The sequence below is a fragment of the Cervus canadensis genome, chromosome 25 (genome assembly GCF_019320065.1).
Source record: "Cervus canadensis isolate Bull #8, Minnesota chromosome 25, ASM1932006v1, whole genome shotgun sequence".
NCBI lineage: Eukaryota > Metazoa > Chordata > Mammalia > Artiodactyla > Cervidae > Cervus > Cervus canadensis.
In genome coordinates, this window is record NC_057410.1 from 24516155 (window position 1) to 24542271 (window position 26117).

Consider the following 26117-nt stretch of genomic DNA (forward strand, 5'->3'; position numbering starts at 1 on the left):
AATTAAGGTTTAGAATATCATAGACAGGTTGAAGAGTGTGAAAGTATTACAGAAATTAACTGTGCCAGGGGGCTGTTTGGGATATTATACCTTTAAATAAAAAGACTCTTCTGATCTAGTCATGCTCCCTTGCTCCATAGCTTGTTCTCAATATGTTAGTTACCTGTTGTTTGACCTCAGTAATCAGTTGCTTGCAATATTTTGCTCTGGCCAAGTCTGAGATGGGACTATAACTTTGCATTTAAGAAGTGGGTGTGTGGCATTTTCGGCAAGTGGTATGGTCCTTAAGTGAGTTTTATTACTTCACATCAGCAAAATAACTTAATTTCACAGGTTGCAAGCAAAAATAACAGTTGTTTCTCTTTATGCAATCTATTATTTTAGAATGAAATAAGGACACGATGCTGTAATAAAATTGCCTTTAATCACTTAAGCCTATACTGGAAGCAATGAATGCTTATAAACATGAATTTAGAAAGCTAGCATTTTTATGGTATCAGCAGTATCATTTGTAGCTCATCAGTTCTATATTGTCATCCTGCAAACATTAAAAGCTAGATGGATAATTGCTACAGTTTTGAATATAACAACTATCCATCTATAGAGGATAGATGGTGGAAGCTGTTTTTGTTATGGCTCTTTGAATTTGCTAAATGCAAATATGACATGCAGTCCAAATAATGCAGTAATCTCCTTATGATGTTAATTAGTTTTTCATTTCTCTAATTATCTATTGAATTCAAGTAGAGTATAATAATTCAAGTAGAGTAACCCAGAAAATTACTACTTAGTCTCCTTGTCTGGAGTCTGCCTGATAGCTCTAAGCATTGCCAATTTCCCCAACCCTGCCTGATTTTGTATCCCTTTTCTTTTAGAGGCCTCACATGTACACACAAGCTTAATTAACACAGTGGAGCTTAAAACACTGAGTTGAGTGTTTTGTTTGGGATTTTTTGGTTAAGGCCTTTTGAACAGCAGAATATCAGTGAAATACTATACATTATTTATGTAATGAGTGAGTCATTTTTTAAAAACAGTCATTCTCTTTCAGAAATTTCTAATTACTTTGTAACTTTATGACTTAAACTGGTAATAAAAGTAACTGTTTAAAATTTACCTTTTCAAAACAAAACAAAAAAAAAATGAAAGGGAAATATTTTCAGATAAGAAATAGCTGAAGACATTTGGCACCAGTATACTTTCCCAACAGAAATAACTGAAAGTTTTTCTTTATACAGAAGGAATAAGTCCCTAAATGGAAACATTTTGAAATAGAGGAATAAATTTAGAGCAGCTAAAAGTTTGAACATGTAGGTAAATTTAAACGGCTATTGATCTCATAATAACAGTAATGTCTTGAGGCATTATACACACATGTAATATGTATACATACATACACACATAATCAAAATACATGATAATAACTTTACAAAAGGCTGGAGAAGGGTGAAAGTTTAAAACTATGCTGAGATCTTTATATTGTCCCCAAAATACTATAAAGTACTCATTTACTGGATGCATATGCCAATATGGGGCTTCCTAGGTGGCTCAGTAGTAAAGAAAATGCCTGCCAAGCAGGAGACACAGGTTTTATCCTTGGGTCAGAAATATTCCTTGGAGAGGGAAATGGAAACCCACTCCAATATTCTTGCCTGGGAAATCCCTTGGACAGAGGAGCCAGGTGGGCTACAGTCAATGGGGTCACAAAGTGTCGGACATGATTTAGTGAAACAACATCAACATATGCTAATATCCAGGGTAACAACTAAAACAAGGGTAAAATTTTGTTTTTTAACAGAAAGAAAAGATTTTTCTTTTTTCTTTTCAAGATTTAAGAAGAAAAAAAGGTTAATCCAAAACAAAGTAGTAGAGAAAAAGGATATCAAACAGGTATGACAGTAGTAAGGTGGGAAGTTAAATCCAACACATCACTAAGTATATTAAATGTGATGGACTAAATACTGACTAAAAGAGATTATCAACCAAATTCTGCTTTAAAGAGTTACATCTTAAATATAAGATACAGAAAGTTTGACAAAAAAAGCACAAAAAAATGCTACATCTTCTAAATTAAAAAAAAAAAAAAAGCTTGTAAGGCAACAATAGGGCCACCCCTGTGGTTTAGCTGGTAAAGTACGTACCTGCCAATGCAGGAGATGGAAGAGACACAGGTTCATCCCCTAGGTCAGGAAGATTCCCTGGAGAAGGGAATGGCAACCCACTCCAGTATTCTTGCCTGGAAAATTCCACAAACAAAGGAGCCCTTGGCTTTGAAGAGTTGGACATGACTGAGCACACACACACCGCCACCACCAAGGCAGCAATAAGAACTCGGTCAAAGGCTCTCCTATGTCTTTCTCCAGGGAGGGATGTTGGAGTTGGAGGGGTAAATCTAAGATTATTGAAGTGGGGTGGCACTTAACAATCAATTCTAGTTTGTACACATGAGGCAATATCAATAACCTACCCAGAGGTGCTTTTGGAAAATACGCAGTCTAATTCAAGAGAATAGCTGTTGTTCAGTTGGTAAGGCATGTCCTACTGTTTGCAACCCCATGAACTGCAGCATGCCAGGCTTCCCTGTCCTTCACTATTTCCCCAAGTTTGCTCAAATTCATGTCACTTGAGTTGGTGACACCATCCAACCATTTCATCTCCTGTCACCCCCCTTCTCCTCCTGCCCTCAATCTTTTCCAGAATCAGGGTCTCTTCCAAAGAGTCACCTCTTCACATCAGGTGGCCAAAGTATTGGATCTTCAGTTTCAGCATCAGTCTTTCCAATGAATATTTTGTGTTGACTTCCTTTAGGATTGGCTGGTTTGATCTCTTTGCTGTCCAAGGGACTCTCAAGGGTCTTCTTCAGCACCAATTCGAAAGCATCAATTCTTTGGTGCTCGGCCTTCTTTATGGTCCAAAACAACAGAGATAGTAGTATTTGAGAAGCAATATTCTCTTTAGCTCAAACATACAGGTATGGGCCTGGGCCTGGGATCACTGGAGCTGCTTAAAATAAAATAAAGTCCTTTTAAAAGCCCAGTGTCCAGAAATTTCTTTTAAAAGGCTCCACATTTACCACTCCTCATTTTCAGGTCAGACACACAATGACTTAATTGAGTTAGGAAGCCTTTTATGATCCTATCATGTCTTTAATTAAAATGTCTGAATTGCATATTCTAATTGTTAAATTAAGTCACTGCTTTATGGATTTTAAAGGGTCCTTAAAATACCTGTTTCCAGGACCTTGATAGTATTTCAGCGACTGTTTCAGTTAAAGAGTAAGCAAAGTACTAAGGAGAAATAAGTGTCTATTTTTACTGAAATCTTTTTTGAATCTTCCATAAACATTGGGAGTGGCCCTATGTCAACCACATTTTAGCATTATGTCACTCTTTATTCTTGGGAGATTCTCTACTGGGCCAATTTTGAGTAGTTTTTCTCCCGTTAACATCCGGGATATTGCATTAGTAATTTCCACAGCAGAGACTTTGGTGAGTGACAGGAGACTATGTTTTTGTAACAGGCATGTTGCATGGCTTGGACACCTCCATTCCTATCCATAGCATGTATCCAACTGGCTGCCTTCAGAAAGTAGACCAATGCATCACCTTAGTATGCCCCTACTCTGAGCCAGTAATTGGGTTATTTTGATGAGTATCTGTGTGATCTACTCTAATTTTCTTTCTAAAAAGTCTTCCACAGCTGTTCTTTACATACAGCATTCTTTAATTGTTCATCCATCAGACATTTATTAGCTAGACCATTGGGCCATTGGCTATGGCCTAAGTCTGTGATAACCTGACTTTTTATGTACCATTTTACTGATTAGGACTTTGGTCTAGAGCAGAATTATTTTTGTACTGCTAGTGAACTGCTTTCACCTCAGTACATTGTGCAGAATACTTTTGCCTTTTCAACTAGGGATTTACTGTCCCCTGGGCACATAGCTGGAGAAGGAAATGGCAACCCACTCTAGGATTCTTGCCTGGAAAATCCCATGGACAGAAGAGCCTGGCGGGCTACAGTCCTTGGGGTTGCAAAGAGTCAGACAGAATAGCCACTGAGCAGGCATGCATGGCCACATAGCAGCAGGATGCTACAAGAAATGTTATTTTTCAATACAGGAGCTCCCACTGGTGGAGCAAGCAGACTATTACACTTCCATGAGAAGGGGGTCATAAAAGTCAGATCATTCAGATCCCTACCAATAGAGAGGCTGCTGCTAAGTCACTTCAGTCATGTCCGACTCTGTGCCACCCCGTAGACGTCACCCCACCAGGCTCCGCTGTCCCTGGCACTCTCCAGGCAAGAACACTGGAGTGGGTTGCCTACTCATGAATATTAGGCCACGTACAAGCCACTGTGTCCTTGTCTTTTGAAGTAAAATGCTGATTCAAGAATTAATGATTGGGAAATGTGAAGATACAGAAACAAAGAATAGTTGTTGGACTAGGGAACTGATAACAATTTAGACTATAATTCTGCCACATAACAGTATTACCAGACTCCCAGTTCCCTGAAAGATAGAAAGGCCTGACACACATTCCTAAGTTGTTTTACAGAAAGCAGACTCCCCTACAGTTGAAAACTGCTGACCACAAGAACATACACCCTAGACTGGTTGAAACCAGAAAGCTGATGATGCTTGAAACTTCACCTTGATGCCAACCAATTCCAGAACTGTACACAAGCTGATCACGCCCTGCTCCTTGGACATTATAAAACTATTCACTACCTCCTCTGGGGTGGGTCAGATGGTCTTCAGGGAATTAGCCCACTGCAGCCCCTTTTCCCTGGCAAAGCAATACAAGCTACTCTTTTCTACTTCACCCAGAACTCTGTCTCTGTTTCTATTTGCCACCAGTGACGAGAGGCTGAGTTTCAGCAACAAATAAGGTACACTCACTCCATCTCAGCATATTCCTAAGTATAGCATTTACATTTTTCCAAGGAATTTTGTTATACAGTGCTCTCTTTATATGAATGTTTTTCTTAAATCTCTCATATCTTGGTAATTTGTTGTCCTTCAGCCAAATGGGTTGTTTCCACCAGAGCTTAAAAGCTTGCTAGGAGCTGTGTGTGAAGTGGGTTGTACTTCAGTTCAGTCAGTTCAGTTGCTCAGTCGTGTCCGACTCTTTGCGACCCCATGAATCACAGCACGCCAAGTCTCCCTGTCCATCACCTACTCCCAGAGTTTACTCAAACTCGTGTCCATCGATTCGGTGATGCCATCCAGCCATCTCATCCTCTGTCGTCCCCTTCTCCTCCTGCCCCCAATCCCTCCCAGCATCAGGGTCTTTTCAAATGAGTCAACTCTTCGCATGAGGTGGCCAAAGTATTGGAGTTTCAGCTTCAGCATCAGTCCTTCCAGTGAACAACCAGCACTGATCTCCTTTAGGATGGACTGGTTGGATCTCCTTGCAGTCCAAGGGACTCTCAAGAGTCTTCTCCAACATCACAGTTCAAAAGCATCAATTTTTCGGCACTCAGCTTTCTTCACAGTCCAGCTCTCACATCCATACATAACCACTGGAAAAACCATAGCCTTGACTAGATGGACCTTTGTTGGCAAAGTAATGTCTCTGTTTTTTAATATGCTATCTAGGTTGGTCATAACTTTCCTAGTCACAGCATAGTTTTCAAATTCAAAACACCACTAACTGCCATTGGATGGCAGAATTAGACTTTTGCTAATAACTTCAGTCTACCTGAATGGTAATAGTAGGCACGTGTAAAATCATTGGTCCGTTAGTATTATATAGTCACAGAGGTGCAGCTTGTATTATTACCCTTTGAATATCCTCAAAGATATCCTTTGTTCCAGTTTATTCATATTTAGTCTTTTCCCCTAGTTAACTCTATGAGAGATGACAGGATACCCACATGTGGTATGTGTCCATTAGAACCTACAGCTCCACAAGACCTTGTCCCTTTTCTTGTTACTAGGACCCACTACAGATAGTAATTCATTCCTTACTATTTATGAAATACCACTAGAGGCCTCAACCTGGGATATCCCCAAATATTTTATTTGTTTCAGCCCTAAATCAGTCATCCTTGACTACTCCTTCACACGGTAATTTCCAAATTCTTTTGACTTCCTTTTCCAAAGAGGAAATTTTATTATCAATAATATTGATAATAATAATATTATCATCATTATTATATTGATAATAATATTGAGGATATTATCAATGTCATGAATCAGCTTATTTTGGAAGTGATCATATCTAAATCTCATCAGGTGTGACAATGACAGTACAATGTGTAATTCAGGCGCCCTTGTAGAAGGGCGGTAATTGAATAATGGAATCCATCTTGCAGGAAGAGGAACTGTATTTGGCCTGCTTTCCAGAATGAGGTATAAAAAAACCAAGTCACTTTAAGCAAAGCATTGACATTTAACCTGCTGAACTATCCCCATATCTGGCATAGCCAAGGTTGTGGATAGAAGCACTTAAAAATTCAATAGTCAATAGTCAGCTGTTTGATGTTTTCCATAAGCCATATAGGAATGTTACAGAGAGAGTTAGAGGAGACTTGCACGCCTATTCTTTCGCTTCTTAATAAGGACTGAGTTTCACTGTTCTCTTGTACTCGGGTACTGACTAATAATTACTATAAAAGAGGGTGCGGGCAGTGCTAATGGCTCCCACTTAGCATGTAATTGGAACCAAGCAAAGGGTGAACTTTCCCAACATTTGGCTACAAGCTGATAATAGCAAGGCCCTCTACTCAAGTATCTCCTCTCTTCAACACATTTGGGCCACTGTGATGTCATCTCGAGATGTACATCTCTCACTTCTCATTTCCTGTCTACACTTTTACTTGACCTTGGTACCTTCTGCCACAAAATCAGCATAACACCTCAAGGTTTATTTTGGGTCCCTGAACATTGCTTTCTGATTTCCCTGCAAATACAACTGACATCATGCAGCAGAATTCCTAGAGAAGTTAGGATGTTTTCAGTGTTAAAAAGCATGGAAGTTATAATACTAATTTGGGGATGATCATGGACAAATTTTTTTTTCATTTATTTTTATTAGTTGGAGGCTAATTACTTTACAGTATTGTAGTGGTTTTTGCCATACATTGACATGAATCAGCCATGGATGTGCATGTATTCCCCATCCTGACCCCCCCTCCCACCTCCCTCTCCACCTGATTCTTCTGGGTCTTCCCAGTGCACCAGGCCCGAGCACTTGTCTTATGCATCCAACCTGGGCTGGTGATCTGTTTCACTATAGATAAGATACATGTTTCGATGCTGTTCTCTCGAAACATCCCACCCTTGCCTTCTCCCACAAAGTCCAAAAGTCTGTTCTGTACATCTGTGTCTCTTTTTCTGTTTTGCATATAGGGTTATCATTACCATCTTTCTAAATTCCATATATATGTGTTAGTATGCTGTAATGTTCTTTATCTTTCTGGCTTACTTCACTCTGTATAATGGGCTCCAGATTCATCCATCTCATTAGAACTGATTCAAATGAATTCTTTTTAATGGCTGAGTAATATTCCATAGTGTATATGTACCACAGCTTCCTTATCCATTCGTCTGCTGATGGGCATCTAGGTTGCTTCCATGTCCTGGCTATTATAAACAGTGCTGCAATAAACATTGGAGTCTACAAGCAATAAATGCTGGAGAGGGTGTGGAGAAAAGGGAACCCTCTTACACTGTTGGTGGGAATGCAAACTAGTACAGCCACTATGGAGAACAGTGTGGAGATTTCTTAAAAAACTGGAAATAGAACTGCCATATGACCCAGCAATCCCACTTCTGGGCATACACACCGAGGAGATCATGGACAAATTTAAGAGATGAGATCAGAAAGATTAGAAATGAGGTTTTTCATGCCTATACACAGAACTGCCAGAGCCAAGTATCTTCAACAGCCATATGGTTTTCAATTAAAAAAAAAAAATGTTCTGCTTAATAAGCTGAGACATTTGGAGAATTGATATCCTTTTTCACACTGTAGCAGCTAATGGCGTGATGTGCTGTGTTCAATCACATATGTCTGACTCTGAAACCCCCTGGCAGCCTGCCAGGCTCCTCTGTCCATGGGATTTTCCAGTCAAGAATAGTGGGTGGAGTGGGTTGCCATTTCCTTCTCGAGAGGATCTTCCTGACCCACAGATAGAACTTGTATTTCCTGCATTGCAGGCAGAATCTTTACCACTGAGTCACCTGGGAAGCCCTCTATTTCTTATGCTTATATACAAAACTGACAAAGGGAGAATGAAAATCACTAGGAAACACTGCAGTCTGAAAACACTTCAACACATCATAATCTATTAAGACTCAACACATGATCCATTCAACAAGTAAATACTTCTTTAAATAAAATCTTAATCACTAATCCTTGAAATTGTCCTACAGCTATTGCAAGGCCTGAGAATATATAGATTCTGCTGCTGCTGCTAAGTCACTTTGGTGGTGTCCAACTCTGTGTGACCCCATAGACAGCAGCCCACCAGGCTCCCCCATCCCTGGGATTCTCCAGGCAAGAACACTGGAGTGGGTTGCCATTCCCTTCTCCAATGCATGAAAGTGAAAAGTGAAAGTGAAGTCGCTCAGTCGTACCTGACTCTTAGCAACACAGTGGACTGCAGCCTACCAGGCTCCTCTGTCCATGGGATTTTCCAGGCAAGAGTACTGGAGTTGGGTGTCATTGCCTTCTCCGATATATAGATTCATCATACTACAAAAAGTTTACTGGGTGGTTTAAGCAAATGACTGGTTACTGAGTTTTTTCTCCTTTAAGTTTGTCATAATTTTCTACTCATTTTATATTCAACTCACATGTCCTTTGGAGTAGGAAATGGCAAGCTACTCCAGTATTCCTGTCTGAAAAATCCCATGAACAGATGAGTCTGGTGGGCTATGGTCCATGGGGTTGCAAAGAGTTAGACATGACTGAGCATGCACACACACACACACACACACACGCATGCATGCACCTGCGCTAAGTCACTTCAGCCGTGTCTGACTCTTTGCAACCCTATTGGCCATAGCCTGCCAGGCTCCTCTATCCTTGGAATTCTCCAGGCAAGAACACTGGAGTGAGTTTCCATGCCCTCCTGTAGGGGATCTCCCTGACCCAGGAATCGAACCATGTCTGTAGGTCTCCTTCATTGGCAGTCTGGTTCTTTACCACTGGTGCCACGTGGGAAACCCACATACACATATGCATAGTGTCAACTGAAAAATATTTTCTATAAGGAAAATAGTTAAACATCCTCTGCCTCCTCTTTTCCTATGAAACTCCTTAGCAAGAGTTCACATTTTGTAGTTCTGGTCATTGCTTCAACTTAGAAATTCCAAAAGCCACATTTAAGAGAGTCCCATTGACACCACTGACTACAAAGTCTTACCTCAAGTTCTCACCACAGGGAATAACTGCCTCTGCTTCAGCCATCCTCTGGGCAAGTGATGCCTGGGAGTCAAACTCCGACTACCTAAGCACAGCTGGGGATCAATTAGACTGATGTATTCTATAAATGGTTGAGACCAACCATTTAGAAAAACAGGTACAAATGAAGAGGTGGCAGGATGATGGTGTCTCGGACAATCTGAGAGAATTTCCCTATATTATTTCATTTTAACAATGAAGAACACAAGAAAACATTATCAGTAGAATTGTATAACATCAGTCATAAAGCCAGATGTAAAGCAAATATTTTCTCCAGATTATTTTCATTCTTAGCAGGTGAATCAAACATAAGCCCTGCAGCCACACTGGGGAACAGACTGTCTTCTGAAGCAGATGTACAGGTAACATACATTTGGGTACTGGGAAAGTACTTGGGATGTGTTCATGACTGAACAGCTGAAAAGTAAGGACTCAAAGTCCCCCTTGGATGGGTTATGGGTCTATTGGAAAGAAGGCAGTAAAGGAATGGCCAGGGACAGAAAAATAGACTCAGCCACTATGGCAAGTCCTACAAGTGACCCAAAGGTCCAATTCTAGCACATCAGACCAAAGCTGGAACTCACAGATAATATCTAGTGTTCAAATAGAGTATTTCTGTATATCAGACCTGAGCAAGTAAAAACCAAGTCAAGGAACACAGAAAAGTCTTGGTACTGGAATATTGAGAAAAGTGTATTAGGATGAAAGTCAAAGGATAAATCCAAATATCTGCACAATTGAGATATATAGGACTGAATACTAGCTCTGTTTCCCTCCTTAGGAAGCCTTCTTAGGGGAATTAACATATACACACTATTATATATAAAATAAGCAACAAGACCTACTGTATAATACTCCAGTGCATGCATGCTCAATCATGTCTGACCCTTTGTGACCCTGTGGACTAAAGCCTGCCGGGGTCCTCTGCCATGGAATTTTCCAGACAAGAATACTGGAGTGGGTTGCCATTTCCTCTTCCAGGGGATCTTCCCAACGCAGGAATTGAACCCACGTCTCCTGCACTGCAGATGGATTCTTTACTGGATGTATTGTATAGTACAGGGAACCATATTCAATTTCTTATAATAACCTATAATAGAAAGGAATCTGAATATATGTATATATCACTGAATATCACTGAATCACTTTGCTATATGCCCAAAACCAACACACTGAATTAGCTGTACTTCAATTAAAAAATAGTAAAAAAATAAATAAAATTTTTAAAAAGAAGCCTTAGAATGAGCACAGAAATATTATTTAGTAAGGATTTCTTCTTGTGGCACAGGAAACAGCCACAACTGGTGATTCCAAAACAATTTAGGTGTCCTTGCAAGCTCTCAAAGTTCTAGGAACATGGGACCCTACCCTGGGTGCCTGCTCAGTCGTATCCAACTCTTTGCAATCCCATGGACTGTAGCCTGCCAGGCTCCTCTGTCCATGGAATTTCCCAGGCAAGAATACTAGAATGGGTAGCCATTTCCTTCTCCAGGGGATCTTCCCGACCCAGGGCTCAAACCGACGTTTCGTACATTGCAGGCAGATGCTTTTCCACTGAACCACCAGGGAAGCCCACTTGTGTCCCTACTTTACTACCGTGCCCGAGTGAGTGGTCCATGCCATGAACCCTGGCACAGTACTCCTTTAAATCACCTCTTCCTTATTCGAATGGAGGCTTGACACTTCATGGAATACACATCCACCCCAGAAAGTAATTTTAGGACAGGAGCCAAGGGTCCTAGTTCTCTTTTCCTTGTCATTTCTTGAGTCTGGCTGCCCTTTCCTCCTGAACAATGCTGTCCTCGGCAACTTCAAGTTATTTGATACTTGGACACATCAGTGTGATTCCAAATGCCAGAGTGTTTCCAAATGCCATCTCTTCAACTGGAAGATGGGAAAAGGAGAACAGCTACCTTTAGTGATTTCAAAATGACTTTATTACACCCCCTTCAGTAAAGTAAGAGGATCAAAAGTGGAAAGAACAGCTTTAACTCTGATAGAGGATCATCCTACCTGAGGATATTATTTTTGTAGGCTATATTATAATTACAAATAATAATGATGATTATTACATTGAGTAATACTATACAGATTTTTTTTAACACAATTCATGTGTTATCACACCTAACTCTCATAACAGCTCTAACAGAGTAATTTATTGTTACCCCAATTTTCAGCAAGGAAACGGAAGTCTAGGAAAATTATGTAACATGCACAAGGTGGAGCTGGGATTTGATCCTAGTCTAATGCAAGAGCCTACATCTTTAGACATTGTACTAGGTTTTTTGCCCATATTCTGAGCTCTAGCTATCAAGAAATGTCCATGTTTTACCAAACATATCTTGCTGCTTCTCAACCCTAAACCTCCTGGTACACAGCTTTGTTGTTGTTCAGTTGCTCAGTGGTGTCCGACTCTTTGCAACCCCATGGACTGCAGCACGCCAGGCTTCTCTGTCCTTTGCCATCTCCCAGAGCTTGCTCAAACTCATGTCCATTGAGTCAGTGAGGCCAACCAACCACCTTGTCCTCTGTTGTCCCCTTCTCCTCCTGCCTTCAATCTTTCCCAGCATCAGGTTCTTTTCTAATTAGTCCGCTCTTCCCATCAGGTGGTTAAAGTATTGAAGCTTCAGCTTCAGCATGAATCCTTCCTATGAATATTCAGTACCGATTTCCTTTAGGATTGACTGGTTTGCTCTTTCTGCAGTCAAAGGGACTCTCAAGAGTCTTCTCCAACACCACAGTTCAAAAGCATCAATTCTTCAGCACTCAGCCTTCTTTATGGTCCATCAGCCATACATGACTATTGGAAAAACCATAGCTTTAACTAGACAGACTTTTGTTGGCAAAGTAATGTCTCTGCTTTTTAATATGCTGTCTAGGTTTGTCATAGCTTTTCTTCCAAGGAGCAAGCGTCTTTAATTTCATGGCTGCAGTCACCATCTGCAGTGATTTTGGAGCCCAAGAAGATAAAGTCTGTCACTATTTCTATTGTTTCCCCATCTATTTGCCATGAAGTGATGGGACCAGATGCCACATTCTTAGTTTTTTGAATGTTGGGTTACTGCAAGCATCTAGAATGCAGTAGTTTTAAGCCAGGTTTTTCACTCTCCTCTTTCACCTTCATCAAGAGACTTCATCAAGGTCCTCTTCGCTTTCTGCTTTAAGGGTGGTGTCGTCTGCATATCTGAGGTTGCTGATATTTCTCCCAGCAATCTTGATTCCAATTTCTGCTTCATCCAGCCTCACATTTTGCATGATGTACTCTGCATTTAAGTTAAATAAGCAGGGTGACAATATATATCCTTGACGTACTCCTTTCCCAATTTGGAACCAGTCTGTTGTTCCATATCTGGTTCTAACTTGCTTCTTGACCTGCATACAGGTTTCGCAGGAGGCATGTCAGGTGATCTGGTATTTTCATCTCTTTAAACATTTTCCAGTTTGTTGAGACCCACCCAAAGGCTTTAACCTAGTCAATGAAGCAGAAGTAGATGTTTTCTGGAATTCTCTTGCTTTTTCTATGATCCAACAGATGTTGGCAAATTTATCTCTGGTTCCTTTGCCTTTTCTAAATCCAGCTTGAACATCTGAGAGTTCTTGGTTCGCATACTGTTGAAGCCTAACTTGGAGAATTTTGAGCATTACTTTGCTAGCTTGTGAAATGAGTGCAACTGTGCAGTAGTTTGAGCATTCTTTGGCATTGCCTTTCCTTGAGACTGGAATGAAAACTGACCTTTTCCAGTCCTGTGGCCACTGCTGAGTTTTCCAAATTTGCTGGTATATTGAGTCTAGCACTTTAATAGCATCATATTTTAGGATTTGAAATAGCTCAGCTGGATTTCCATCACTTCCTCTACCTTTGTTCATAGTGATGCTTTCTAAGGCCCATTTGACTTCACACTACAGGATGTCTGGCTCTAGGTGAGTAATCACACCATCATGTTATCCAAGTCATTAAGATCTTTTCTGGATAGTTCTTCTACGTATCCTTGCCACCTCTTAACATCTCCTGCCTCTGTTAGGTCCATACCATTGCTGTCCTTTATTGTGCCCATCTTTGCATGAAATGTTCCCTTGGTACGTCTAATTTTCTTGAAGAGATCTCTAGTCTTTCCCATTTTATTGTTTTTCTCTATTTCTTTGCATTGTTCACCTAGGAAGTCTTTCTAATCTCTCCTTGCTATTTTTTGGAACTCTGCATTCAGATGGCTATATCTTTCCTTTTCTCCTTTGCCTTTCACTTCTCCTCTTTCTCAGCTATTTTAAGGCCTCCTCAGACAACCATTTTGCCTTTTTGCATTTCTTTTTCTTGGGAATGGTTTTGATCACTGCCTCCTGTACAATGTTATGAACCTCCGTCCATGGTTCTTCAGGCACTCTAATCCTGAAGATTAGATCTAATTCAGATCTAATTCCTTGAATATTTGTCATTTAAACTGTATAATCATTAAGGATTCAATTCAGGTCATACCTGAATGGTCTAATAGTTTTGCCTACTTTCTTCAATATAAGTCTGAATTTTACAATAAGGATTTTGTGATCTGAACCACAGTCAGCTTCCAGTCTTGTTTTTGCTGACTGTATAGAGCTTCTCCAACTTCAGCTGCAAAGAATATAATCAATCTGACTTTGGTATTGACCATCCAGTGATGTTCATGTGTAGCGTCATCTCTTATATTGTTAGAAGAGGGTGTTTGCTATGACCAGTGCATTCTCTTGGCAAAACTCTGTTAGTGTATGCCCTGCTCCATTTTGTACTCCAAGGCCAAATTTGCCTGTTATTCCAGGTATCTCTTGACTTCCTACTTTTGCATTCTAGTCTCCTATGATGAAAAGAACATTTTTTTGCGGTGTCAATTCTAGGTCTTGAAGGCCTTGAAGGTCTACACAGGAGATCTTCCCGACCCAGGGATTGAACCTGGGTCTCCTGCATTGTAGGCAGACACTTTACTGTCTGAGCCACAGGGAAGTCCATCTACACAGCTACCTCAATCTAAACGTGCTTCCATTCCATGGCTCCATAGAGAAATGATACTTATCCTTAACAATTTTGCTCCACTACCTTAAATTAGATGATATCACCAACTTTTCTCTAAATCACAGCATTTCCATTGCAGTTAATCACACTCTGTTTCAACTACTTACCTCTATTTTTATATTCTTTTTTGAACTACTGCCTTTTAAAAAATTAGCAGTGAATTTTATTCTCTATGTTCCACGAGACTGACACAAAACTTGACCCAAGTTGAAGTCATATTTCCTGAATGCTTGTGATATTAAAAGACAATCAGTACAGTATGAAAATTGCTTGGAGAAGGATAGTAGAAATTTCACTGTCATGCTTTTCTTTATCATATTTAGGGACAAGTCTCTGTACATGGCCTTGGGAAACCACAGCACCATCATGGAATTTATCCTCCTCGGGCTGTCTAGTGATCCCCATGTCCAGGCTCTGCTCTGTGTGCTGTTCCTGCTGGTTTACCTCCTGACCTTGACGGGAAACATGACAATGATGCTGGTAATCGGGGCTGATTCTCACCTTCACACCCCCATGTACTACTTCCTGAGTCACCTCTCCTTCTTAGATCTCTGTTTCTCTTCTGTTACTGTGCCCAAGATGTTGGAAAACCTCCTTGCTAAAAGGAAAACCATCTCAGTAGAGAGCTGTCTGGCTCAGGTTTTCTTTGTGTTTATCACTGCAGGGACTGAAGCCTATCTACTCTCAGTCATGGCCTATGGCCGCTATGTCGCCATCTGCCAACCACTACTCTATGACCAGGTGATGAGTAAACAGCGGTATGTACTGCTTGTGTGGGGTTCATGGAGCCTGGGCATTCTGAACACACTCATCAATGTCCCTCTGGCAACGAAAATGGACTTCTGTGATACCCATATCATTCCACACTACAGCTGTGAACTGCCCTCTCTCTTCCTTCTCTCTTGCTCAGATGTTTCCACCAACCTCATTGTCATGTTCTGTTCCCTCATCCCACATGGCCTTGTAACTTCCCTCTCAATCTTGTTCTCTTACGCCTGCATAGTCTCCACCATCTTGAGCATCACCTCTACCTCTGGCAGAAGCAAAGCTTTTTCTACATGCTCCTCCCACCTCACCACAGTAATCTTGTTCTATGGTTCAGGTTTTCTCCGTTATTTCATGCCAACCTCAGGATCCTCTCTGGAGCTGGTCTTCTCCGTGCTGTATAGTGTAGTCATTCCCATGCTGAATCCTCTCATCTACAGCCTGAGGAACAAGGAGGTGAAAGCAGCTCTGCAAAGAACACTGGGAAAGCATTTACAGTGTTTTTGAAGGCAGAATAAAGAGAGATAATGACAAGTAATTGTAAGAGAAATACATAAAGCAAGATATCACATCACTGACATTAGGAATTTTCTGACTGCTCATAATGTCAAATTTGGAAAAATCAATCAGAAAGGACTAAAGAAAAAAGAATATAGATCTATTATACAGTGGATCATTCAGTTCAGTCTTCTCAGAGGCAAAAAATTGATTAAATATTCATGTGACACTGTAAAAATTTGCTTAGACCGTATTCATCAATATTCCCACTTGTTCGCATATATGCGTATTAAGGTGAGTTTGGTGTAAATTAGATATCAGAATTTGTAGCTGAGTTTGCAAAAGCCACTGAAAGCTATAGTTTTCCTAAGCAGAAAATTTCCTGGATCTTTAAAGGACAAAGGTCATAGTTCATAGGGCCATTGGATAATGAGTTCAGGTTAAAGTTACAGGGAGATAAATGAGTGAGTCATCATAATGGGGCTAAAGCCATCCCAGATGTTTTCTCTTACAGGGAGCTTAGGTTGGGAACAAAGCCTGTGGAGAATTCCACCCCTAGTGTGTGTGTGTGTGCACGGTCGCTTCAGCCAAGTCTGACTCTTTGTAACCCCAAGGACTGTAGCCCGCCAGGTTCCTCTGTCCTAGAGTGGCATAGCAAACCTACCCACCATTTCCTGGATTTAAGTAGGGCCCACAGCTACAAGTAGAAGGATACTGCTTGAAAAACCCAAGTACTGGGGTGATGCACTCCTGTTTCTAAAATGACCATACAGAAGTTAGGTTCTAGACAGAATTGCAAAGACAACATGGTCAGCGACTTCTTCCTTTCCTTTGTGGATCCTTTCCAATCCTTGATGCCTCTTCCGATCTAAGTGATCAGGGCAACATTTTTATTCCCTGAAGGAATCTTGCATTTCCTTAGGTTAGCAGTTGAAAAATAACTCACTGAAACTGAATATTCCTAAATGTCCTTAATCTCAATGATACATTTCTCATTTAAATTCTATCATCAAAATATTTTAAAATTTCTTATAGGAGAAAAACATTTGAGCACCTATAGTATTTTGAGATGTTTTTCACTTGGTTTTTGGAGAATGTGAAGGATTACTAGCCAACTGAGAAAAACCATTTTATGTTTAAATCATTTTAAATGCTTATCAGTAGGCCATCCTTAACATAAAATTCATCAAGTATGCATTTTTTAAAATTATTTATCTGTTTTTTCTATTCATTCATATTTGTATACACATTCTATCACAAGAAATTATAGATCAATTTAACTGCTGCTCAATATTCATTTCTGAATAATGAGGTATTGCTCTGTGGACAGCAAATGTGACAGATGGTAATAGCTACAATAAAACATTTGCTGTTAAGGTTCCATTAACTTTTCACTACATTCAAAATAAAATGTTTTGTTACTATATCAAGAAATACACATTACCATGAACCAATTTGAAAAAAATAGAATTTATCAAAAGTTTCCAGAGAAATGACAGATCAGTCTCCCCTCCTTTCATGAATCACTGTGTTTTATAAATAAATTTCTTAGTGCTTCCTTTACTTGATATCCAGGAAGAGAGTCATCCATGTCTCAGCTACAAGAAGGGGAGGAAATGTTTGTCCATCAAACATACTTTGGAATTCCACACAAGGACAAAAGCATCAAGGCTCACTCTCCTGCCTTGAAGACTTCAGAATTTCTTTTACGTATTGTTCAGTGTGTGTTAGAATAGTAGTATGAGATCTTTTTTATCACCTGTTAGAAAGCTGAAGGGGAAAGGATCTAATCACAGCTGCTGACAGTTTTATTTAAAATGAGGAATTTAGCATCTCTTCCACTGTGAGCACAATAAGTACATTTAATCTGGTCTGGCATAGCTGATTCCAACTTGTAGATTTTCTTAGAATGTGTTTTAATACCATGGGCTTCTTCTTTTTGATAGAATGTTAATTTTTATGCATTCAAATATGCTTAACTTCTTTTACAAAGATTCTTTTTACCCTAAGCTTATAAAATGCTTTCATTAATATGAGGTAAACAATAATATCAACCATGTTTTGACAATTTGTCTCAGAACTCAAATGCTTTACATTCACCCTCCCATTAATTATTGACATTATACCTTATTACATATAAGGTAGAGTTTGATCAGCCATGTTATATGGACAAGGAAACTCAAAATGAAAGAGGTTAATAAAAATAACTCAATCATCCATATTAAATGGTGTAACTCTGAAATCAAACTAGGCAACTCAGAATCTAGAGGCCATGTTCTTAACTATTGCAAAACAGACAAACTGAAACAAATGTGACTTGATTACTGATGTAAATAATGACTTGCTCTAGCGTTCTATATACACACATGCAGACACACACATACACTTACAGAGAACTATGTGTTGTCCACTTGTACAAGCAAGCAAATTTCAAGTCTGAAATGCTACAAAGAAGCTTTGCAATATAGAAATTTCTATGCCTCATATAATCTTCATTGTCTGATAAGGAAAACTTTTTTCAATTCCTTTTTATTTTCACATCCATTCTTCTTAAGGTATAAGGGTGCATGCACTTGCAGAACACAGGGTATATATAGTAGCCCAGACTAGTCGTCTGGTTTTGTGCTTATCTTTAATGGGTCCTGAGACCATCTTGGTGGTTCTCTGTTTGTCAAATAGGCAACTAGTGAATGTTTAGTGCATGCTGTGTTAGATGATTCTAATGCCAGTGCTTAAGTCTGCTACAAGAAGTCATGTCTTTCTAAAAATTACAAATACATTTTAACATGGCTTTGCATATTTCATTTATATTTAAAATTATCTGATTTACTGTTATCATAAACTCCCTTGGACTGCAAGGAGATCCAACCAGTCCATCCTAAAGGAGATTAGTCCTGAGTGTTCATTGGAAGGACTGATGTTGAAGCTGAAACTCCAATACTTTGGCCACCTGATGTGAAGAGCTGACTCATTTGAAAAGATCCTGATGCTGAGAAAGATTGAAGGCAGGAGAAGAAGGGGATGACAGAGGATGAGATGGTTGGATGGCATCACCGACTCAATGGACATGAGTTTGAGTAAACTCTGGGAGCTGGTGATGGACAGGGAGGCCTGGCGTGCTGCAGTCCATGGGGTCACAAAGAGTCGGACACGACTGAGCGACTGAACTTACTGGCTGTTATTATGTGAAAAGTGATGCTAGAGGAATCAGAATTTCCAGAATTATTTAATGTCAATTTATACCTTTCTCAAGCCCCATTTACAAACTCATATTTAATGATTTGACTTGAATAATGGCCTTTCTTACTCTTTTCTCATTTGACGTCCTTCAAGTGGAGTCTTTTCACAATCACTACTTTTAAAAAATAAACAGGTAAACAGACAAAAAATTCTGAAAGCTTTATAACCTTCCATAGAACGTTCCAGATGTCCACCTAGTATGGGGCAGTTTAGGGTTGCCAGATAAAACTGAACTTTAGGGCCAGTCAAAAGGGAATTATTATTTATTCTTTTGATGTTTATTTTGGTGAGCAGTTTTTAATTGTTATGGGGCTTTCTAGGTGGCTTAGTGGTAAAGAACCCACCTGCCAATGCAGGAGACACAAGAGACAAGGTTTCGATCCCTGAGACAGAAATATCCCCTGGAGTAGGAAATGGCAACCGCTCCAGTATTCTTGCCTGGAAAATACCTATGGACAGGGGAGCCTGGTGGGCTACAGTCCACAGGGTCACAAAGAGTAGGCCAAATTCATCAATCTTTTCTTTTATGTTTAATTAGACTTTTTCTTTCCATTTAAGAATCATTGCATATCTGAAAGTCATAAGAAATTATCCTTTTTTCTCTACAGCATTTATTGTTTTACCTTTATATTTGTGTCTCTGCAATAAATTGATTATAATATGAGTCAGGAGTCAAGATTTACTTTGTATATAATATATTTGACTTGTCAAAAAGACTTTTAATACCCCCCCACTGAATTTGAATGTAATCTTTGTTATAAATCAGAAGATTTTATATGAATCAATCTGTTTCCAGACTCTCAACTCTCTACAGTTTGTCTATTTCTCTCTCCACCAATATGAATCCATACTCTAAGTTTTACACTTTCTTGTTTTTAAGATTGTTTCTAGTCTGTTCTAGGTTCTTTGCATTTTTATATAAATTTTAAAACAATGATGTCAATTTTTATACAAATAATTGCTAGACTTTTACATTAAAGATCAATTTAAGGAGAAATGAAAGCTTATATTTATAGTCTTCCAGTACATGAATATGGTATATTACTCAGTTTATTTAGGTCTTCTTTATCTCTGCAAAGTTTATCGTTTGATGTGTAGAAGTTGTCTGTGTCTTCTGTAAAATTTATTCCTAGGAAAATGACTTTTTTATTCCATTGAATTCGAATTATTCTTGATTTTTCAAACTGATTAATACTTATAGTTATGAACAAAATAGACTTTTGTATATAGAGCCTATATATCAGCTACTTTGCTAACTTTACTTGGTTCTAGAGGGATGGGTGAGATTTTAGGCTTTTTTTTTTTTTTTTTACATTCACTGTTATATTATCGGGTGGTTTTATTCTTCATTTCCAGGTCACTATGCACAAAGTTTCTTTGTCCTATTGCACTGACTAGGAACTCTAGTAAAAATACTTAGAAGTTCTGAAAGTATTAATGGACATCCACTTCATTTTCCTAAATTCAGAGGGAAAAATATTTAGCATTTGATCTGCTTCCCTGGTGGCTCAGAGGTTAAAGCGTCTGCCTGGAATGTGGGAGACCTGGGTTCAATCCCTGAGTTGGGAAGATCCCCTGGAGAAGGAAATGGCAACCCACTCCAGTACTCTTGCCTGGAGAATCCCATGGAGGGAGGAGCCTGGTAGTCTACAGTCCACAGCGTTGACAAAGAGTCGGACACAACTGAGCGACTTCACTTTCAATGTTACCTGTAGATTTTTTTGTAAATGCCTTTTATCATATTGAGAATGTGTGCTTACATTCCTAGTTTGTTGAGAATTATAGTCATTATTGAATGCTGAATCCTGTAGGTTGCTTTTCATAAATCTATTGATATGACCTTATATTTGTATTATGTTTTTAATTTGATGAATTACATTGATTCTTTAAATTTTAAAATTGTGGTAAAATAGTCATGACACAAAATTTACCATTTTAACCATTTTCTGGTGCAAATTCAATCCAGAGGCATTAAGAACATTACTTTGTTGTGTAACCATCACCACAATCCATCTCCAGGACTTTTTCATCTTCCAAAACAGAAACTCTATAGCCATTAAATAATAACTCCCATTTCTCCTTCCTTTAGTCCATGTCAACCACCATTCTACTTTCTGTCTCTATGAATTTGATTATTCTAGATGTCTCATATAAGTGAAATCATACAATATCTGTGACTGGTTTATTTCACTTAATTTCATCAAAGTTCACCTTTATTGGAGCATATATCAGAATTTCCATTCCTTCCTTTGTAAGGTTGAACAATCTTCCATCTATGTATATACCATGTGTTGTTTATCCATTCATCCACTGATGGACATTTGGATTTTTTCCACCTTTTGGCTATTGTGAATAATACTGCTTTGAACAATGGGCTCTGAGTATTTGTTTGAGTCCTCGCTCTCAATTCCTTTGGGTATATACTTAGAGGGAGAATTGCTGGATCACATCATAATTCTGTGTTTAATTTTGTTTTGAGGAACCAGCATACTGTTTTCCACAGTATCTACACCATTTTAGATTTTCACCAACTTATAGGATTCCAATCTCTCCACATCCTAGCTAACACTTCTTATTTTCTGGGTTTTGTTGTTTTTCTATTATAACAGCTATTCTAACAGATGTGAAGTGTTTTCTCATAGTGATTTATATTTATTTCCCATTGATTTTTGACTGCTATTAGATTAATCTAGCATCCCCAAAATGCACTCATTATAGTAGGTTATCTTTTTTAATGCACATACTTCTGAAACTTTTTAAGCTTTTATTTTGAAATATATATACTTTTAAAATCTTTTATTTTTTTTATTAAAGTGCAGTTGATTTACAATGTTTCAGGTGTATACAGCAAAGTGATTCAGCTATATACATGAATATATATATATACACTATTCTTTTTTAGATCCTTTTTCATTACAAGTTGTTATAAAATGTTGAATATGGTTTCCTGTGCTATACAGTAGGTTCTTGTTGGTTATCTTTTTTATACATAGCAGTATCTATTAATCCAAAATTCCAAATTTATCCCTCCTTTTCCTTTTCCCTTTGGTCACCATAAGTTTACTTCCTATGTCTGTGAGTCTAGTTCTGTTTTGTAAATAAGTTCATTTGTACAATTTTTTAGATTCTACATCTAAGTGACATTGTATGACATTTATCTTTTCCTGTCTGACTTATTTCACTTAGTATGATAATCTCTAAGAGAGCCATTGCCCTCTCCCAGAGGAAACATACCTCAACATAATAAAAGCTATATATGACAGACCCACAGCTAACATCATACTCAATGGTGAAAACCTCAAAGTATTCCATATAAGATCAGGAACAAGACAAAATGCCCTCTCTCACCACTTTTTGGAGAAGGCAATGGAACCCCACTCCAGTAATCTTTTGCCTTGAGAATCCCATGGACAGAAGAGCTGGCAGGCCTCAGTCCATGGGGTCGCTGGGAGTTAGACATGACTAAACGACTTCACTTTCACCTTTCACTTTCATGCATTGGAGAAGGAAATGGCAACCCACTCCAGTGTTCTTGCCTGGAGAATCCCAGGGAAGGGGGAGCCTGGTGGGCTGCCCTCTATGGGGCTGCACAGAGTCAGACACGACTGAAGCGACTTAGCAGCAGCAGCACCACTTTTGCTCAATGTAATTTTGGAAATTCTAACCACTGCAATCATAGTAGAAAAGGAAATACAAGAAATGCAAATTGAAAAAAAAAAAAAAGTAAAATTGTCGCTTTTGCAGATGACATAATACTACACATAAAAAATCCTAAGTGTACTATCAGAAAATTGTTAGCACTCATCAATGAATCTGGGAAAGTTGCAGGATACAAAATTAATATACAGAAATCTATTGCATTTCTATACACTAACAACAAAAGAAACAGTCCCTTTTACCATCATAAAGAATAAAATATCTCGGAATAAATCTACCTAAAGAGGCAAAAGACCTGTACCCCAATAGTTATAAGACAATGAGGAAAGAAAATTGAAGATGACATAAACAGATGGAAAGATGGATTGGAAGACTCATTACTTTAAAATGAGCATACAACCAAAGGCAATCTATAGATTCAGTGCAATCCATATCAAATTACCAATGGCATTTTTCAGAGAACTAAAACAGAACAAAATATTACATTTGCATGGAAACACAAAAGACCCTAAATAGCCAAAACAACCTTTAGAAAGAAGAATGGAGCTGGAGGAATCATGCTCCCTGACTTCAGATTATATTGTAAAGCTACACTAACAAAAACAGTATGGTACTGGCACAAAAAAATAGACACATAGATCAATGGAACAGGATAGAAAGTCCATAAATAGACCATGCATTTATGGCCAATTAATATACAACAAAGGAGGCAAAAATATAAATAGGAATAAGTCTCTTTAATAAGTGGTGCTGAGAAAACTGGACAACTACATGTAAAAGACTCAGAACTGACTTGACAAACCTATATGTTTTACTCATACATTGCTCTCCTAATCTATGTTAATGAAACTATATATTTACTTGGAAAACTGCCTTTCTTCAAGATACATGGCTCTGGATGATTATGACCTGAATGACTCACCTGGTGCCAATGTAATCTCAAAATGCCTGCTGTGGGTGACAGGCCTGGTGCCAGTCTCTGAGTTTTGCAATATTTCCTTCCTCTAATTAGCAGAATGCTACTAGTTATATAACATCTGGCTAAAGACTAGAAGTGGGGTGCTCTTTCTGACCCCTTCTGATGTCTATGTCAGAAGCTTTCTCTATCTCTTTACTTTAATAAAATTTATTACACAAAAGCTCTGAGCAATCGAGCCTTGTCACTGGCCCTGGATTGAATTCCTCTCCTCCGGAGGCCAAGAATCCCAGCTTTGTTCATGTTTCAGCAACAACCATTCACAGTCATCTCATCCTCTGTCGTCCCCTTCTCCTCCTGCCTTCAATCTTTCCCAGCATCAGGATGTTTTCCAATGAGTCAGTTCTGCCAGAGTATTGGAGTTTCCAGCATCAGTCCTTCCAATGAATACTCAGGACTGATTTCCTTTAGAATTGACTGGTTGGATCTCCTTGCACCAAGGGACTCTCAAGAGTCTTCTCCAACACCACAGTTCAAAAGCATTAATTCTCTGGCACTCAGATTTCTTTATAGCCCAACTCTCACATCCATACATGACTACTGGAAAAACCATAGCTTTGATTAGACAGACCTTTGTTGGCAAAGTAATGTCTCTGCTTCTTAATATGATGTCTAGGTTGGTCATAACTTTTCTTCCAAGGGGCAAGGGTCTTTTAATTTCATAGCTGCAGTCACCATCTGTAGTGATTTTGGAGCCCCCCAAAATAAAATCTCTCACTGTTTCCATTGTTTCCCATCTATTTGCCATGAAGTGATGGGACTAGATGACATGATCTTCATTTTCTGAATGTTGAGTTTTAAACCAACTTTTTGACTCTTTCACTTTCACAAGAGGATCTTTACTTCTTCTTAGCTTTCTGCCAAAAGGGTGGTGTCATCTGTATATCTGAGGTTATTGATATTTCTCCTGGTAATCTTGATTCCAGCTTGTGCTTCACCCAGCCCTGTATTTCACATGATGTACTCTGCACATAAGTTAAATAAGCAGGGTGACAATATACAGCCTTGACGTACTCCTTTCCTGATTTGAAACTAGTCTGTTTTTCCATGTCCAGTGCTAACTGTTGTTTCTTGTCCTGTATACAGATTTCTCAGGAGGCAAGCCAGGTGGTCTGGTATCACCATCTCTTGAATAATTCTTTTCCACAGCTTGTTGTGATCCACCCAGCCAAAGGCTTTGGTGTAGTCAATAAAGCAGAAATAGATGTTTTTCTGGAATTCTCTTGTTTTTTCTATTATCCAGCGGATGTTGGCAATTTGATCTCTGGTTCCTCTGCCTTTTTTAAATCCAGCTTGAACATCTGGAAGTTCTCAGTTAATGTACTGTTGAAGTCTGGCTTGGAGAATTTGGGCATTACTTTGCTAGCGTGTGAGATAAGTGCAATTGTGCTGTAGTTTGAACATTCTTTGGCATTGCCTTCATTTGGGATTGGAATGAAAACTGACCTTTTCCAGTCCTGTGGCCACTGCTGCTGAGTTTTCCAAATTTGCTGGCGTATTGAGTGCAGCAGTTTCATAGCATCATCTTTCAGGATTTGAAATAGCTCAACTGGAATTCCATCACCTCCACTAACTTTTTTCGTAGTGATGCTTCATAAGGCCCACTTGACTTCACATTCCAAGATGTCTGGCTCTAGGTGAGTGATCACACCACGTGGTTATCTGGGTCATGAAGATCTTTTTTGTATCATTCTTCTGTGTATTCTTGCCATCTCTTTGTAATATCTTCTGCTTCTGTTAGGTCCATACCCTTTCTGTCCTTTATTGTGCCCATCTTTGCATGAAATATTCCCTTGGTATCTCTAATTTTCTTGAAGAGATCTCTAGTCTGTCCCATTTTATTGTTTCCCTCTATTTGTTTGCATTGATCACTGAAGAAGGCTTTCTTATCTCTCTATCCATGCTATTCTTTGGAACTCTGCATTCAAAAGGGTATCTTTTCTTTTCTCCTTTGCCTTTAGCTTCTCTTCTTTTCTCAGCTATTTGTAAGGCCTCCTTGGACAACCATTTTGCCTTTTTGTTTTTCTTTTTCTTGGGGATGGTCTTGATCACTACCTCCTGTACAATGTCACGAACCTCCATCCATAGTTCTTCATGCACTCTGTCTATAAGAGCTAACCCCTTGAATCTATTTGTCATTTCTACTGCATAATCATAAGGGAGTTGATTTAAGTCATACCTGAATGGTCTAGTGGTTTTCCCTACTTTCTTCAATTTAAGCCTGAATTTGGCAATAAGGAGTTCATGATCTGAGCCACAGTCAGCTCCCAGTCTTTATTTTTTTTTTCTTTTTTGCTGACTGTATAGAGCTTCTCCATCTTTGGCTGCAAAAAATATAATCAGTCTATTTCAGTATTGACCATCTGGTGCTATCCATGTGTAGAGTCTTCTCTTGTGTTGTTGGAAAAGGGTGTTTGCTATGACCAGTGTGTTCTCTTGGCAAAACAGTGTTAGCTTTTAACCTGTTTTGTTTTGTACTCCAAGGCCAAATTTGCCTGTTACTCCAGGTATCTCCTACTTTTGCATT

The 26117-nt window shown here is 38.9% G+C and overlaps 1 protein-coding gene across 1 annotated transcript; it reads left to right on the forward strand.

Moving 5' to 3' along the window:
• Positions 1-14793: 14793 nt before the first annotated feature.
• LOC122427159 (olfactory receptor 8S1-like) lies at positions 14794-15726 on the forward strand. Its single transcript, XM_043446462.1, has one exon. The coding sequence runs from the start codon at positions 14794-14796 to the stop codon at positions 15724-15726; it is 933 nt and encodes a 310-aa protein (XP_043302397.1).
• The last annotated feature ends 10391 nt before the right edge of the window (positions 15727-26117 follow it).